This window comes from Atractosteus spatula, chromosome 23 (genome assembly GCF_055471065.1).
Source record: "Atractosteus spatula isolate fAtrSpa1 chromosome 23, fAtrSpa1.hap1, whole genome shotgun sequence".
NCBI lineage: Eukaryota > Metazoa > Chordata > Actinopteri > Semionotiformes > Lepisosteidae > Atractosteus > Atractosteus spatula.
The window spans coordinates 16,658,068-16,671,393 of NC_142728.1; the positions used below are offsets into that span (position 1 = coordinate 16,658,068).

The 13,326-nt window shown below is 51.3% G+C and overlaps 1 protein-coding gene across 2 annotated transcripts in view; it reads right to left on the reverse strand.

Moving 5' to 3' along the window:
* Positions 1–13,326, reverse strand: part of mapkap1 (MAPK associated protein 1) — a 93,354-nt gene that overhangs the window by 47,471 nt on the left and 32,557 nt on the right. For both annotated transcript variants that reach the window (XM_088940366.1, XM_088940367.1), the window contains 2 exons: positions 10,927–11,103; positions 491–600 (listed from right to left, as the gene is read on the reverse strand). In XM_088940366.1, the coding sequence (XP_088796492.1) occupies positions 491–600; positions 10,927–11,103 (287 nt within the window). The remainder of the gene's footprint in view (positions 1–490; positions 601–10,926; positions 11,104–13,326) is intronic.

The following is a 13,326-nucleotide window of genomic DNA, read 5'->3' on the forward strand; positions in this document are numbered from 1 at the left end:
TGATCACATTCATTGATCCAGGCCCTGCTGCAAATTTAAAACGTTTCCCCCCGCCATCTTTTCTTAAAGGATTCAAGATCCACACGTGGGTACAAATCTAGCCAAACCAGATCAGAAAAAGATCCAGACCATTTTGATCACTCGTGTGAACGACTATGTTTAGCGCCTGTTAGTGGAGCCTCCCAGGACACTTCACTGGCTTGAATTTCTCAATGAAATATTAAAAAAAAAAACCAACAGAAAAACGTGGAAGCATTCAGGTCAAAGACGATCAAGAGCAGCTTCTTTTTTAAGGGATAAAAAAAAAGATATAACAAGGTGAGTCTTCGATGGGCTCTGAGTGGGTACAGTCTCTTCCTGTGGCTGGAGCTTAATGCAGGCCGCAGTGATCGGCCCTAGAGAAAATCTACAAGGGAACCCCCCTTTCCCAAACCCTTACCCCAGGATAGCAGCCAACTGCACAGAACACTTAAAAGCCCAAATAACTTACCTGAGCCTTTCTGCGATCCCTTCCTCTTCTTGAGCGCTTTCTGCAGGATCTCCTTCATGGTTACCTTCAAGCTGTCCACAGGAATAAGAGAGAACCCATGAGCAGCGTTGCTGGAAAGAGAGCCAGACAGAGAGGAGAGAAAATGACTCGTGTCCCCGAAAGGAAACAGCAGCAACACCATTCCACAGCCATCTTCTGCTGGGAAAAAATGAATAAAGATTAAAGTGGGCCACCGTTCTGAGTGCAAACCAAGCAGTCAGGCACAATTTGTTATCACAGACGTTTCTGATAACATCTGTCTGGAAGTACAGTTCACATTCAGGGCTGTTTTAAAGGCAGGATGCATTTAACAATGATCTCTTTAACTGTATATTTCACCCACATGGCAGCAACTTACTAAACAATGCGCCAAAACTGTGCGTTAAGCCGAAACACACCACTGTTTCCTAAACGGACATGATGCACTGCACTATGGAAGATCCGCTAATTCTGGAGGCAACTATGCCCACCAAAGACAGGGCGGCACCACGACAAGGCCGGGTCGAGTCCTGGGCCCGGGTACATGTGGTTCCGGTCGCGATGACCTCACGTGGGAGGTGAGGCCACCACACAGAACCTCTCTTCCCTTCCCCTCCCAGCCCGTCACTGCTATCGACACGCTCGGAGTCAGAGAGTTAACCGCGTCAAAGTGTCCCCTCAGTTCTTACATCTTTCTGCACTTCACAGGCCTTACTGACACATTCTGCAGCCTCCACATTTAAAACCGGGGCCGAAACCCAGACTCAAGGACCAGTAAAAGGAGGAGAGCAACGTCCAGGCTGCTGGACCAGTGATGTCACCTGCTCGACTGACCACCTCACCGCCCAAGTACCACCAGGGCCAGCTTCCCCACAAGCCCGGGTTTGCAAGTCCATTTGAACCTGGGTCACTTCGTCCTGGGCGAGGAGCTGCCCAGAGCCTGTCAAAATATCTCCGCTGCCTCCTGCGCCAGGCTGTGGCAGCTGAACCCAAGCTCTTCTTCACCAGAGGAGCTGGAACGCGGCCCAGAACGGTGTCTGGAAGTGTATTCCGCTACACAACAAAAAGCAAGCAAAAAGAAAAGGGAAAAAAAAAGTCTCGTCTAGAAAAACACGGCGATATTGAACAGGCAAAACAATGGGTGAGAAGGGTAGAACTGATCGCCGAGGGAGACCAATACAGGTCTCCTTACAGCTACATGTGAAATGCAGCTGATGTAAGGCACGTTTACAGATTTGATCCTACAAGTCTCGCCCTTTACAACTCAAACGACATCGATGAGGTCTGCTGTGACCCAAACAATAGGAGCTTCGATTTCGTCAGCTGGCAGGTTAGCGACAATATAAACGAATCTCCGCGTTGTAATAAAATTTGTTTTCCGTAAGCAGTGCCGTGGTTAAGGTTTTTAAAATGAACCCCTTTCTTGACCCGACAGAAACTGTGCAAATATCCACGTGCAAACTGAAAACCCAGGTGTGGAAGGGAACGTCGAATTCCTGTCTTCCAAGATATTGAAACTGCTTCACTGATGATGGTTTAAATTCATAGCCTGCCTATAATCGGGTGAAGCAGCCACAGCTGGTGCAAAGTTCTAAAAGCGAATAAACCCGCAAACGAAAGTAAAACAGCTTCAACAGCTTCCCGGCGAGAACGAACGCGGTGGAAAACCCAGATCCCCGCTCTCGTGCAGTAACTCGGGGGCCGACGCGTCCAGAGCCTCATGAATGCTGCAATGCATTCTCCCATCTCCTGCCGGGGCTGCAGACGACCAATCGCCTTCAATTCCCTTCAGTTCGGTAAGAGCACGTGCAGACCGGGCAGACCGATGTCTGGACGGACGGACGGACGGACGGACACGCCAAGCCCAGGTCAGAGACACAGATGCAGGGAATCCGGCTCCAGCTCCCCCCTTGCTCCCTGCCTGCTCAGGACTGCAGCCCGAGCCAAAGAGCCAGCTGTTTCCCGCAGCTGAAATGCGTTTTAAGTGCTGCTGCCGGATGGCAGGTCACCGCGAGGCCTAAGGCAAACCAGGGAACTGGTGCTTAATGCTTTCTGGTCCCGGGCCAAAGCTTAATCTACCGCACGCTGGAGTGGCATAACCAGGGGGCTTCGGGCTGGGAGTCTTTCTTCTGGTGCCATTTGCACAAGCTCGCTGCTTAGTGCCAAAGCTGCCTGGCACAGGCAGCCCCTTCCAACCCGATTAGCCACTATAATTAAAAAAGGAGCTTCACAAGGCTCCTCAATATAAATTAACGCAACAACTGATTAGTATTACTTGCTGAGCACTACGGTGCAAAGGAAGCACAAAGCTGAAGATCCAAGACCACTTTGATGACCTACAAGGGGGGAGACGGCTCTTGAAGCTGACTTGGTTCAGAACGGCTGGGCGGTGATGCAGCTCTCCAGGTCCTGCTGCTTGCTGGGTAGCTGTGACTGCACAACTAGACGTCACCTGAGAACTCCAGTGAAAAGGAAAATAGAACCGCAGGCGTACCTGCATGGGAATCTGGCTCGGAGAGACAGACTTCAATCAAGCCCTGGCAGAGCAAGACTTGAGATTAAAGAGCCACATGTTCCCTGTTCAAGGTCAAACCCTTAAGTCCCCACTGCTTTCTTGCACAGCCTTGCTGAATGAATGCTTTTGTTAAGGAGAAGGCCTGAGAACAACACACTGAACAACAATTAGCAGGAAGCAGCGCTAGAGGACTGATCAGCAGCACACAAACTGGCCTCACTTGGCCTGGTGCGGACTGATCGGCACCATGCGAACGGGCCTCACTGGCCTGGCACAGACTGATCGGCACCATGCGAACGGGCCTCACTTGGCCTGGTGCGGACTGATCGGCACCATGCGAACGGGCCTCACTGGCCTGGCACAGACTGATCGGCACCATGCGAACGGGCCTCACTTGGCCTGGTGCGGACTGATCGGCACCATGCGAACGGGCCTCACTGGGCCTGGCACAGACTGATCGGCACCATGCGAACGGGCCTCACTTGGCCTGGTGCGGACTGATCGGCACCATGCGAACGGGCCTCACTTGGCCTGGTGCGGACTGATCGGCACCATGCGAACGGGCCTCACTGGCCTGGCACAGACTGATCGGCACCATGCGAACGGGCCTCACTTGGCCTGGTGCGGACTGATCGGCACCATGCGAACGGGCCTCACTGGGCCTGGTGCGGACTGATCGGCACCATGCGAACGGGCCTCACTTGGCCTGGCGCGGACTGATCGGCACCATGCGAACGGACCTCACTGGGCCTGGCACAGACTGATCGGCACCATGCGAACGGGCCTTACTGGGCCTGGCACAGACTGATCGGCACCATGCGAACGGGCCTCACTTGGCCTGGTGCGGACTGATCAGCACCATGCGAACGGGCCTCACTTGGCCTGGTGCGGTCTGATCAGCGCCACAGGAACTGGGCTTGCCAGGCCTGGGACTGCAGTGCCCGATGGGTTTCTTGATGACTAAATTCATAATTGTGTTATTGAACCGTTAACTAAACAGCTTCACAAGACCTACTAAAACCTACTAAAAAGGTGTAGGTTTCGAGCTTCAACTAGATGTCTTACAGGAAGCTTACAACCAAACTTTTTGGGGCTGAAAACGTTTTAAAAAGAGACCTAAAAAGAAATTATTATTCCTTAATTAGGTAACTGAGCTTTCAGATGAAGACACCAGGACCAGCACTGGGAAGCAATGACCAACAGCACCCCAACCCTCAGGGACATCTCATTCAGAACAGACTTCACTCCGAATGTGTAACTGTTGTTTTCTTTAATTGCCTCATTTGAAAATAAGCCATTACTACTGTCTTTGCGTCTTTTTTTTCTTTCTTTCACCAGTTACGGAGGAAAAGTGGACTCGGGGGCCAAAGTCTTTGATGAATAGTGTCCATTAGTCGGGAATTCTGCAAACTCTTAAACTAAAAAGAAAACCAAACAAGAGCATCATTAGGAAAATGAGGAAAGACCTGATCCCGGTCTCCGCTCGTGAGTGGAGATGAGTGATGGCACCTCAGTCCTGCCCATTACGGATTCTATTTATACCACTGGCCACGCAGGAGCAGCGCCAATAGAAAGGCTTTGTTCAGAGAACTGGGTTACAACCACCTCAAACCCCGCTTTGAAACACAGCGTTAAAAAATTACAGAAAATGCAGCTGTTGGCAATTACTACTATGAGGTTGGATGTTAAATCAAAACACGCCACCGTCCATCAGCTACGACTGGAGACCGAACACGCAGCGAGACATGAGCTTCGGCTGGCTGACGGTTTGTTTCGTTCTGCCCGGTCATTGGATCAAAGGCCCGCGGAGGGCGCCGACACGACGGCGCCGGCTTCCGAACGCCTCTTCGCAGAAAAGGAAGCACGTCTGTACACAAAGGGGCGCGGGAGTGTGGAACAGCCCACCCAGCAGTGGCGTTGAAACCGATACCCTTGCGTTCCTGGGATCAATTAACCACCAATAAGCAAGTGAGGTAGTGGGGTCAAACGGCCTCCTCCGATTTGAAAACGCCAAGCTCTGAATCAAAATGTTTTTGTTCAAAAAAAGAAAGCATGAAAACAGAGGCTGTTAGAACGTTTGAGGTTGCCACCCCGGCAATAAAGAGCCGACATCCCCCCCCCGAACGAAGGGCCTGCCATCAGCTGCCCTCAGCTCACTTTCTCCAGCCTCGGGCTCCCAGCGAGGAGCCGGGTTCGAGCCGCCTGCGCTCGGCTCAGCTCTCAGGGCGGCAGCAGGAGGCCCAGGCCTGCGCCGGGAAGGCGCCCAGTGGCCGGGCAACAGCACGCGTGGGAGGGGATTCCCTGGCACTTCTCACTGTCGGGCATCACGGAGAGAGAGATCCGAGCGGAGAGGGAGCGGAAAGCAAGGAATAAAGGATTGCCTTCTGTATTTTTTCATTAGACTTTTCTTTTGTTACCGAATACATAAATCCATTGTGGCACAATGCAATATGTATCATCACGCTACACCTGCGGACGTCTCATAATGGCTGCCATGTCCCCGCAGTCAGGAATGATAAGTGAACCCCCCGCGAATGTTAATGATAGTGATCGCTCTGAGCCAGCCCGCCTCTCCATCTTCCTCCACAGCCGGCGTGGCAGAGCCCGGGTGGCAGGGTTCAAGGGAGAGAAACGAAAACAAACGCTCGGGGGGCAGATAAATATAAATATATAAAAGCTGCATCGCTACGTATCAATAAAAGACAACACCCAGCCGCCCCCCCCCCCCACCCCACACACACACACACACAGCCCATAGGAAAGCCTCTTCCAAAGTCTGTCTCATGGCATTGCAATTCGGAGAAAGAAAGAAATAACTAAAAGCATGCCAGCTAAAGGCTGAATTCAGCTTTAAATCACTCAGACGATCGCGTTTCCTGCGCGAGTCCGAGGCGTGTCTGTGGTGAAGTGATACGCATGTACTCGCGGTCGCGAGCGCGCGCGCGCGCTGGCAGAGCCCGAATGGGCCCTTCGAGCGCAGTTATCAGCGCCGGCCCCGGACACTTTCCTCTCCTCCTCCGTGCAAGCCGCGTCCCCCCCCAGCTCTTCCCGGGGAGCTGGACAGGCAGGTGAGGTGGGGGCCGAGCGGGGCTCAGGGGGAGGTCACTGTCGAGTCGAACAGTCTGCACCAGCACAAAGGACCTGGAGCCCCGTCCGCTCTCGGAGGAGGCTCTCCACCCGAGTGATGTTACTACAGAGCTTTTCTGACTTCCTTCTGGATTCAGGAAACACTCGTGCGTCTCAAAGACTTTCTCAAAAGGCTCATTTCCTTCAGAAGGCCCGAGTCGAGCCACACAGAGGCAGGTCTGCAGGAGCGCCGCCGGCAGCCACGGCGCCGATCTCCGGCGTAACTGTGCCGCTCGCAAAAACGCCTTCGCTTCCCTCCTCTTCCTCGCTCACGAGGGGAGTCGGGGGGCTGCAGGGTGTGTAGAAAAACTGGCCCCGTGCCAGTCGGCGTGACAGCCTCACAAGCTGGCGTGACAGACCATGCCAAACGCCAAGGCGTTCAAAGCGCAGATCTGGCCCCTTTAGACCCTCTGGCGTCCGTGTTGAAGCAATAAGGCGTTTGCCCCTGCTCTACCCGGCGCAGCGGAGGGCACGGAGAGCACAGCATGCCCCTTCCGCGGTGCCATCTTCTCCCTCGCTCTCCCTGCCTCCCGGCCTTCTCCTTGCGCAACTTTGCCAAAGTCCTTGGAACTTGCCAAATTCGGTCATGCCTGCTTAGCTCGCGCGACTGATTGTGCCAGAAAAGAAAATAAGACACAGATGTATACGAACTCTTGGTGGTGCCAGTGGAAAGACAGCTAATAGCTTCATCTCGACCCTGCCTTCGCAGCTGGGCACAGGTGGGGCATAATGAGCACTTGCGCTCCCTGCTCAAAGTCGACCGTTTACCAGGTGTGACAGCGGAGTGGGCGCCCCGCGGGCGGCTGCAGGCCTCACGACGCGGGCCGCTGGCCGGAGCTCGGAGCTGCCGCGGGGCGGAGCGGCGAACAGCTTGCGCTGGCACGGGCCCGACGGAGCAGGGGCCCCACACTCCGCTTTCCCACAGGCCATCATTCCAGCCGAGTCCACCGGCACGTCGGGAGGCAGCTCTCCAGGGAGCAGGAAAAGAAGGGGCGCGAGAATAAAGGGGTGATGGGCGTTTTCAGATATTTGGCTTCTCAAGGGACCCGGGAAGACATGTTTTTGATCTAACGGCTGTTTGGGAGTTTCCAGCTCCTCTCCCGGCACAAAACACCCCCAGATCCTTTCTCTTTTAAAAAAGGAAAAGTCAAAGGATGGGGAATTACGCTGACAGAACCGCAAAAGCTCTAAACCCACGACCCTGTTTCCTATTAAAATAACAATCAAGGCAGTTTAGAGAAAGAAATACCCCCCCCACGATGGATAATTACTTCGTCTTCCTCAACACTTGAAAAAGATCCAGTCCCACCAGTGACTCCGCAAGCCCCCCCCGCAGAAACGAGACGGAATAATCCTGCAGAGCCGATTCAAGATGTAAAGAGCATTAATATCATAGCGGGAGCCGTTTAAAAAAAAAAATAAAAGAAGACTTGAAAGCATCTCTCTCTTTGCGTTCCCCTGAATGACAGCAGGGAGACGTGTGAATCTCAAGATGTGAAGAGGCTACTCTCATTACGCAGCACTTGTTTGACACTGAGTGATTCAAGCGTTCCTGGACACTTCAGAGACACAGATATGAGAAACGTTAAATGTCTTTCACTGAGCTCCACCTGACACTCCTCATCCACGCTTACCCATTATCCTGGAAAGTTCTGCTTTAGTCTGTGTTTAAAGCCCTAAATAAAAACCAAGATTTCTACAGAAAGAAAAGGAGGAGGGGGGTTGCGGGAGTGAGAAAGGCAGAGCACAGCAGCTCTTTTCCAGACAGGCTCTCTTGCCAAAAAGGAAACCAAGTCAGAATTCTGAAATTTAAACTGTAATCCAACATATATATTTGCTTATGACAGACATCTGGATTTTAATATTCTCTGTTCAAGTGATGAATGTTTACAGGGGGAAAACTGTCCGCGATTTCCTTTCTTGCATTAGCAACTAATGACAGACACATTTCTCATTTGGCGTTTTTTTTTTATTCGTTTGCAAACTTTTCTGCATTCTTGGGCTTTGAGTCTCTTTTTCCAACTGAGAGATACTTAAAAAAATACAGAACACATCTAAGGAAAGATATTTGCATGCAGTGGGACAGAAATTCATTTAGTTTACATGATTTTGGAATCACATTAGCCAATTATTAACAGCTGGGAACATACTGTAAGATGTGTCTTAAATGCATGGCTTTTTAACAAACAGTGAGCAGATCTTTGTATGATTTTGTGTACAGTTTTAGAGCACCCATATATATTTTCTCTCAGTTTATAATGTAGTAGTAATAAAAATAACATTTTAAAAAAGAAGGGATATATTCCAAATGTGAGTAATTATGTTTCAGCAGTATCATTTATCATGCAGGAATGTAGGAAACAAGTGGTACACATGTGTCACAGCCCATTTACTGTCAACTGGAGTGAAAGTAAGAAGAAAATGCTCCCTTTTGTAATGTCTCATCACACGCTTCTTTAAAACGGCATTTAGGATGATTAAAAGTTTGCTGTGGTTGTCACCTGTCACTATAATTGTGAGTGTGTCAGTAATTGCGTTTCTTCGCCTCTGTTGTCTCAGGTCCCGGGCAGGTCCTCTCCACACTCAAAAGGAAATGAGGTGTAACGGATTTTTTATTTGCTGAGGAACTATTTTAGAAACTTGCTGGGTTTTTTTTTGCCAGTCTCTGCCTCTGTGAGCCAGGTTCAAACACGTCCCCCCGCCCTGAGGTTCCACGCCCATGCCGCTACCCAGCGAGACAGAAAGAATGAAGTTGCAAAGCATCGCTGTCAGCTTTCAGAGAGCAGAGTATTTTCACCCTGGAATGCTGGGAGTTAGGGTTACCTTTTTCCCTGCTTGATTTTTTTTTTTAAAAAGCTAAGTAAACCAAGGGCAGTGAACTGCACACGGGGGTCGAGTGTGGTGGCGCGGGAGGATTTCGCCTGCACAGACACTCAGTGCCACGACACGCCCGTGCCCTCTTGCCCTGGGGCTGGTGTGAACCCCCCTCACGGCCAGGAGGAGGCGCAAGACTCCGAAACCATCTGCTGTCAGTGAGCCTCTCTCTCAGTGGGGCGGCCGAACCCAGCTCTGCCACTCCCAACCCTCAACAGCACACGTCTCGTGGGCCTGCTCTCCGAAAGGCCCTACAAGCCCTGCGCTGCTCAGAAACAACCAAACAACAAGTTCCTTTGTTGAAGCTTATTTATGCAACGTCTCGAACAAAACCACCAGCTTTCAAAACGCAGGCTCTGGAGCAGAGCTGAGCAGCGGTTCGGGGGGAAGCTGATGCTGAACGCATGTTCGAAGCAGCAACCACATCACACAGCTTTTAACAAACTCGGGAAAACAAGAAGTGTGTGTGTGTGTGTGTCAGAGGCTCCAAATCTATATGAAAAGCTGAGAATAAACCTGGAGGGAACCCTGGACAAGTAGAACAGAGTGGAACCATCTGTACAAATGGCAGGTTTCTGGCACAGTGTAATAACAACGACAAACATTTATCCTTCGCAGCTGCAGAGCAACTCTGGATCTTCAGTTGGCCCACGGAACACATCCACCTCACCAAGCAGAAGCACAGCTTATGAAGTTCAGTAATTAGCGTGGGGTAATGAGAATTACTGGACTGAATTAAACACACATAGACGTTTACTTGAATCACTGCCTTCAGAATGTGCCCATTTTTCCAGACCCATCTTCCCTTGACAAATTCTTTAAGAAGTTATTCTTGCTTCCAAGCCACGGAAGCCTTAGCCTACTATTACCTTACAGCACTACAGCTGACAAATTTCAAGACTGAAGTTGCTTCAGATGCAAAATAGGAGGACAAAAGACCACGAGACCGACATGGCTGCTCGTAGGCCTTAGTTTGAGTACCGAAAAACCCCTCAGCGTTCCGAAACACCGTCTCTCCATTCCCTCAGCTCCCGTCTCCTAAACTCTCTGCTCTGCGCCGAGCCCCTGGCAGAAGCTTCAGCCCGAACGCACCCGAAACGGCGGCGCCGAGCGCGAGCCCGCTCCAGGCCTGCAGAGAGCCCTCGCGCCCCTCGAGCCGCCGGGACTCCCAGCTGCCCGCCCGCGGCCCACAGGAAGGGCCGTAGAAAGCACCGCGGTTACCCCACAGACACGGGATCGAAGACCTACAGTCGAGAGGGCGAAACGGCCCGTTTAAACACGGCATTCCTTCCAACAGAAAGGCGCCTTGACCTCCTTACGTGCCCATTAAGACGGCAGCAGCGGTTCACAACACGGGTCGATGGGGTCAAGAGCAGCGGCAGAGCGGCTGCGCACCCAGGGGACCCCTGGTGCACTTCCTGGGCAGGCGATGCCATGTGCCTCCGGCCTGTCCTGTCATCTAGCAGCACAGAAAAACATGGCAGAGCAATCTGGCCACAAGATAACGCTCTACAGACAATACTGGAGCCCTCTTAGAGCTGTTGTCAAAACGCATGGCGCAATACAGCCGCACAGGCTCTAGCCTGGCTCACCCGCACCCCCATCTGCCAGCTGTTGTGATTATTTGTTAGCAACGAAAGCCTGTCACGCGGAGCAGAAAACTAGTTTTACCACACGGCAGCGCACTCTGCAACCCCAAAAAACCTGCCAGGGAGAAGACAGAATAATTTCTTCTCTTTCCTTTCTCCTTTCCCCCACACAGCCCCCCCCCCCACTACTACCAACCCAAAAACAGCATGTGATTTTACTTCTAAATGTTAAAACGATTTGGGCTTTAACGGTTCAACCGAATCTAAAAAGGGGACAATGAAAGAAGGAAAAGAAACCTGCTTGAGGCACTTACATCCGCACAAAGAGAGACTGTTTTGCTGCCATCCCGGGTGAAGAGTACTTCTCCACCAGCGCCAGGGTGCTGAAGCCAAACTTGTGAATGGGCTCGTTGGAATCCAGAGGCGGAAAATCCGTATCGACCTCGCCGTCGTCCTCGGCGATGTGCAGGCAGTACGCGTTGACGTTCTCGCTGCGAGGTGAGGGAGAGACGGAGAGAGAGAGGTGGGCGAGAGAAGCAGGCGCAGAGGAGGGGGGGAGACAGGTGGACGGAGAGGGAGCCAAGGCCGGTGGTCAGCAGCTCAGAGCCGCTGCCATCGGCTCCCGCCGAAGGCAGCAAGACCGATTGGGCCGTCAGCAGCAGGGCCGTGACCAGCGCCAACATCAACAGGACCCGCCGCCCCATCCCAGGGTCTCTCTCATTAATTCACATTCTCACAACTCCGGCCCGGTTCCCCTTGGTACACCCGGCGGGGCTTGGGGAGAGCCGGCTTTTGTGTTCGTTCAGCACATCGCGGCGCAGAATAAGGAAGACAAACAGCCGCCCACTTCTGCCCACGGCGGCCCCTGGCTACCTTCCCACCCCGTTGCCAGGCACGTCGAAGAGGCAGAGAAACCATCTCGAACGGCACAACAACCCAGACGACACAAAACACAGGCACAACGGAGCACAATTCATGCCCGAGTGCAATTAAGCTTCTTTAGAAAAGAAAAAAAGGCCGTCGTTAAGCAGTTTTGCACAGCTTTAAAAGGGATCAGCTTACGTACAGGGAATCCTGAAAAATAACAAAACATTCATTTCCAGCCCCTGCGGAAGAGCTGGTCAGCTGCTTGTGCCTTCAGTGTGAGAGCTGAGGCGTCCTGGAACTCAGCATTCAGTTTTCTGGGTTCCTGGCGTGACTTATTAGCGGTGGTGGCAAACTTTTGCTTTGTCAAGACCCTTCAGTTCTCTGCGCTTAGGCTACACAACCTCATTTCCAAGTAGAAGTTAAGCTAAAACTGGATACCCCCTTCTCGTTCAATACTTGGGCCCTGATCTCAGAGTTTATAGCCTAAGAACACTATTCAACATGTAACATGCTTTCATTTTCCTAATTGCTCTGAACATGCCTGCTTTATTTTGTTGAATGTAAACTGAATTTGGCAACAGTGCAAAATGCCAACAGCTTCGTCGCCTGAAGTCGGTCTTCTAAAACCGAGACCCGACGCCTGGCTTTTGCAGCTCTGTCTCAGGAAGATGCAATTCTGCTCGCACGAGGTCCTGCCGTGCTCCCTTCGTGCAGCCAGCGCAAACACATCTGAATCGACAGCAACAGAAGAAATCTGACTGTAAGGTGTTTCAACATCCGTCTTCTGCGTTTCAGCTGGGTGGAACTGGGAGGTATGACAGTCTGGGCTTTTGGGGATTCCCTGTGTCCGCAATTAAACCACCCCTTAATTTCTCCTGGCAGAAAGTCCCTGATTAGATCGTGGAGGTAAAGACTTCTTGACGGCAGTTCTGTCAGCTCCTGTTGGATGTCCTTCCTTGGACAAGGTGGGGGGGGGGGGGGGGCAAGAGACTGTCCGTTAGTCTTGTTTTCACTTCCATACAGTCAGTTTATCAGGGAACAAACACATTCCACACCTTTTCAGGTGCTTAAACCATGCCCTGCCTTTGCTTTGCCATGCTTTTCCATAGTTTTTGGTGAAATCTATCATAACTCTGTGTGCTCTACAACGATTTTACCGTGCTTTATTACAATTTTACTTCAGAATATAGTCATTTGTTCACTTAGAATTTCTTCAGCCTCATCAAGGGTGCCTCAGAAGGCGGACACGGCGATGCCATAAGGTGCACAGAATGAACAGTATCACTCACGTCTTTTGAAATTGCGTTGCACACCTTTGGTATTGGTTTTAAAAAAATCGAAAGGCCTTAACCAGACACACCCACTGCTGTGAAGAGCCTGCCCTTTTATTTGTGTTGCATTAACATAATGCAACCCAGTGCGTCCTTCTGCAGCTACACAGGACGGTCGGCAATTTGCGAAGAAAGACCTGCTAAGACACAGTCTTAACTGCTGTGCTTCAGATAACGAAACAACAGTCTGGGAAGAGTCAGTAAAGATGGGAGCAGCATTTGCTTTAATGCCCAGGGTTTTTAGTCTCTTCAATACAGCACATTTCTCTGGCAAAAAAGCAGGAGCGTTTGGAAGCCTCCATTTTCCTTCCTTTTAAAACGGGAGACTGAGACCATATGCTCAACCCCAGTCTTGCCCTCCAGATCCTCTCTGCTAATTGCAATGCTTTTTAGCACAGTAAATCTACCAGTGTCTCACTGCTCTCTGAAGGCATGACGTATTGCCTCAACGCTCATGTGTCAGATTGTTTCCAAACTCAGTGTTTAAATTTTGAACTTTAATTAAGTGATTAATGG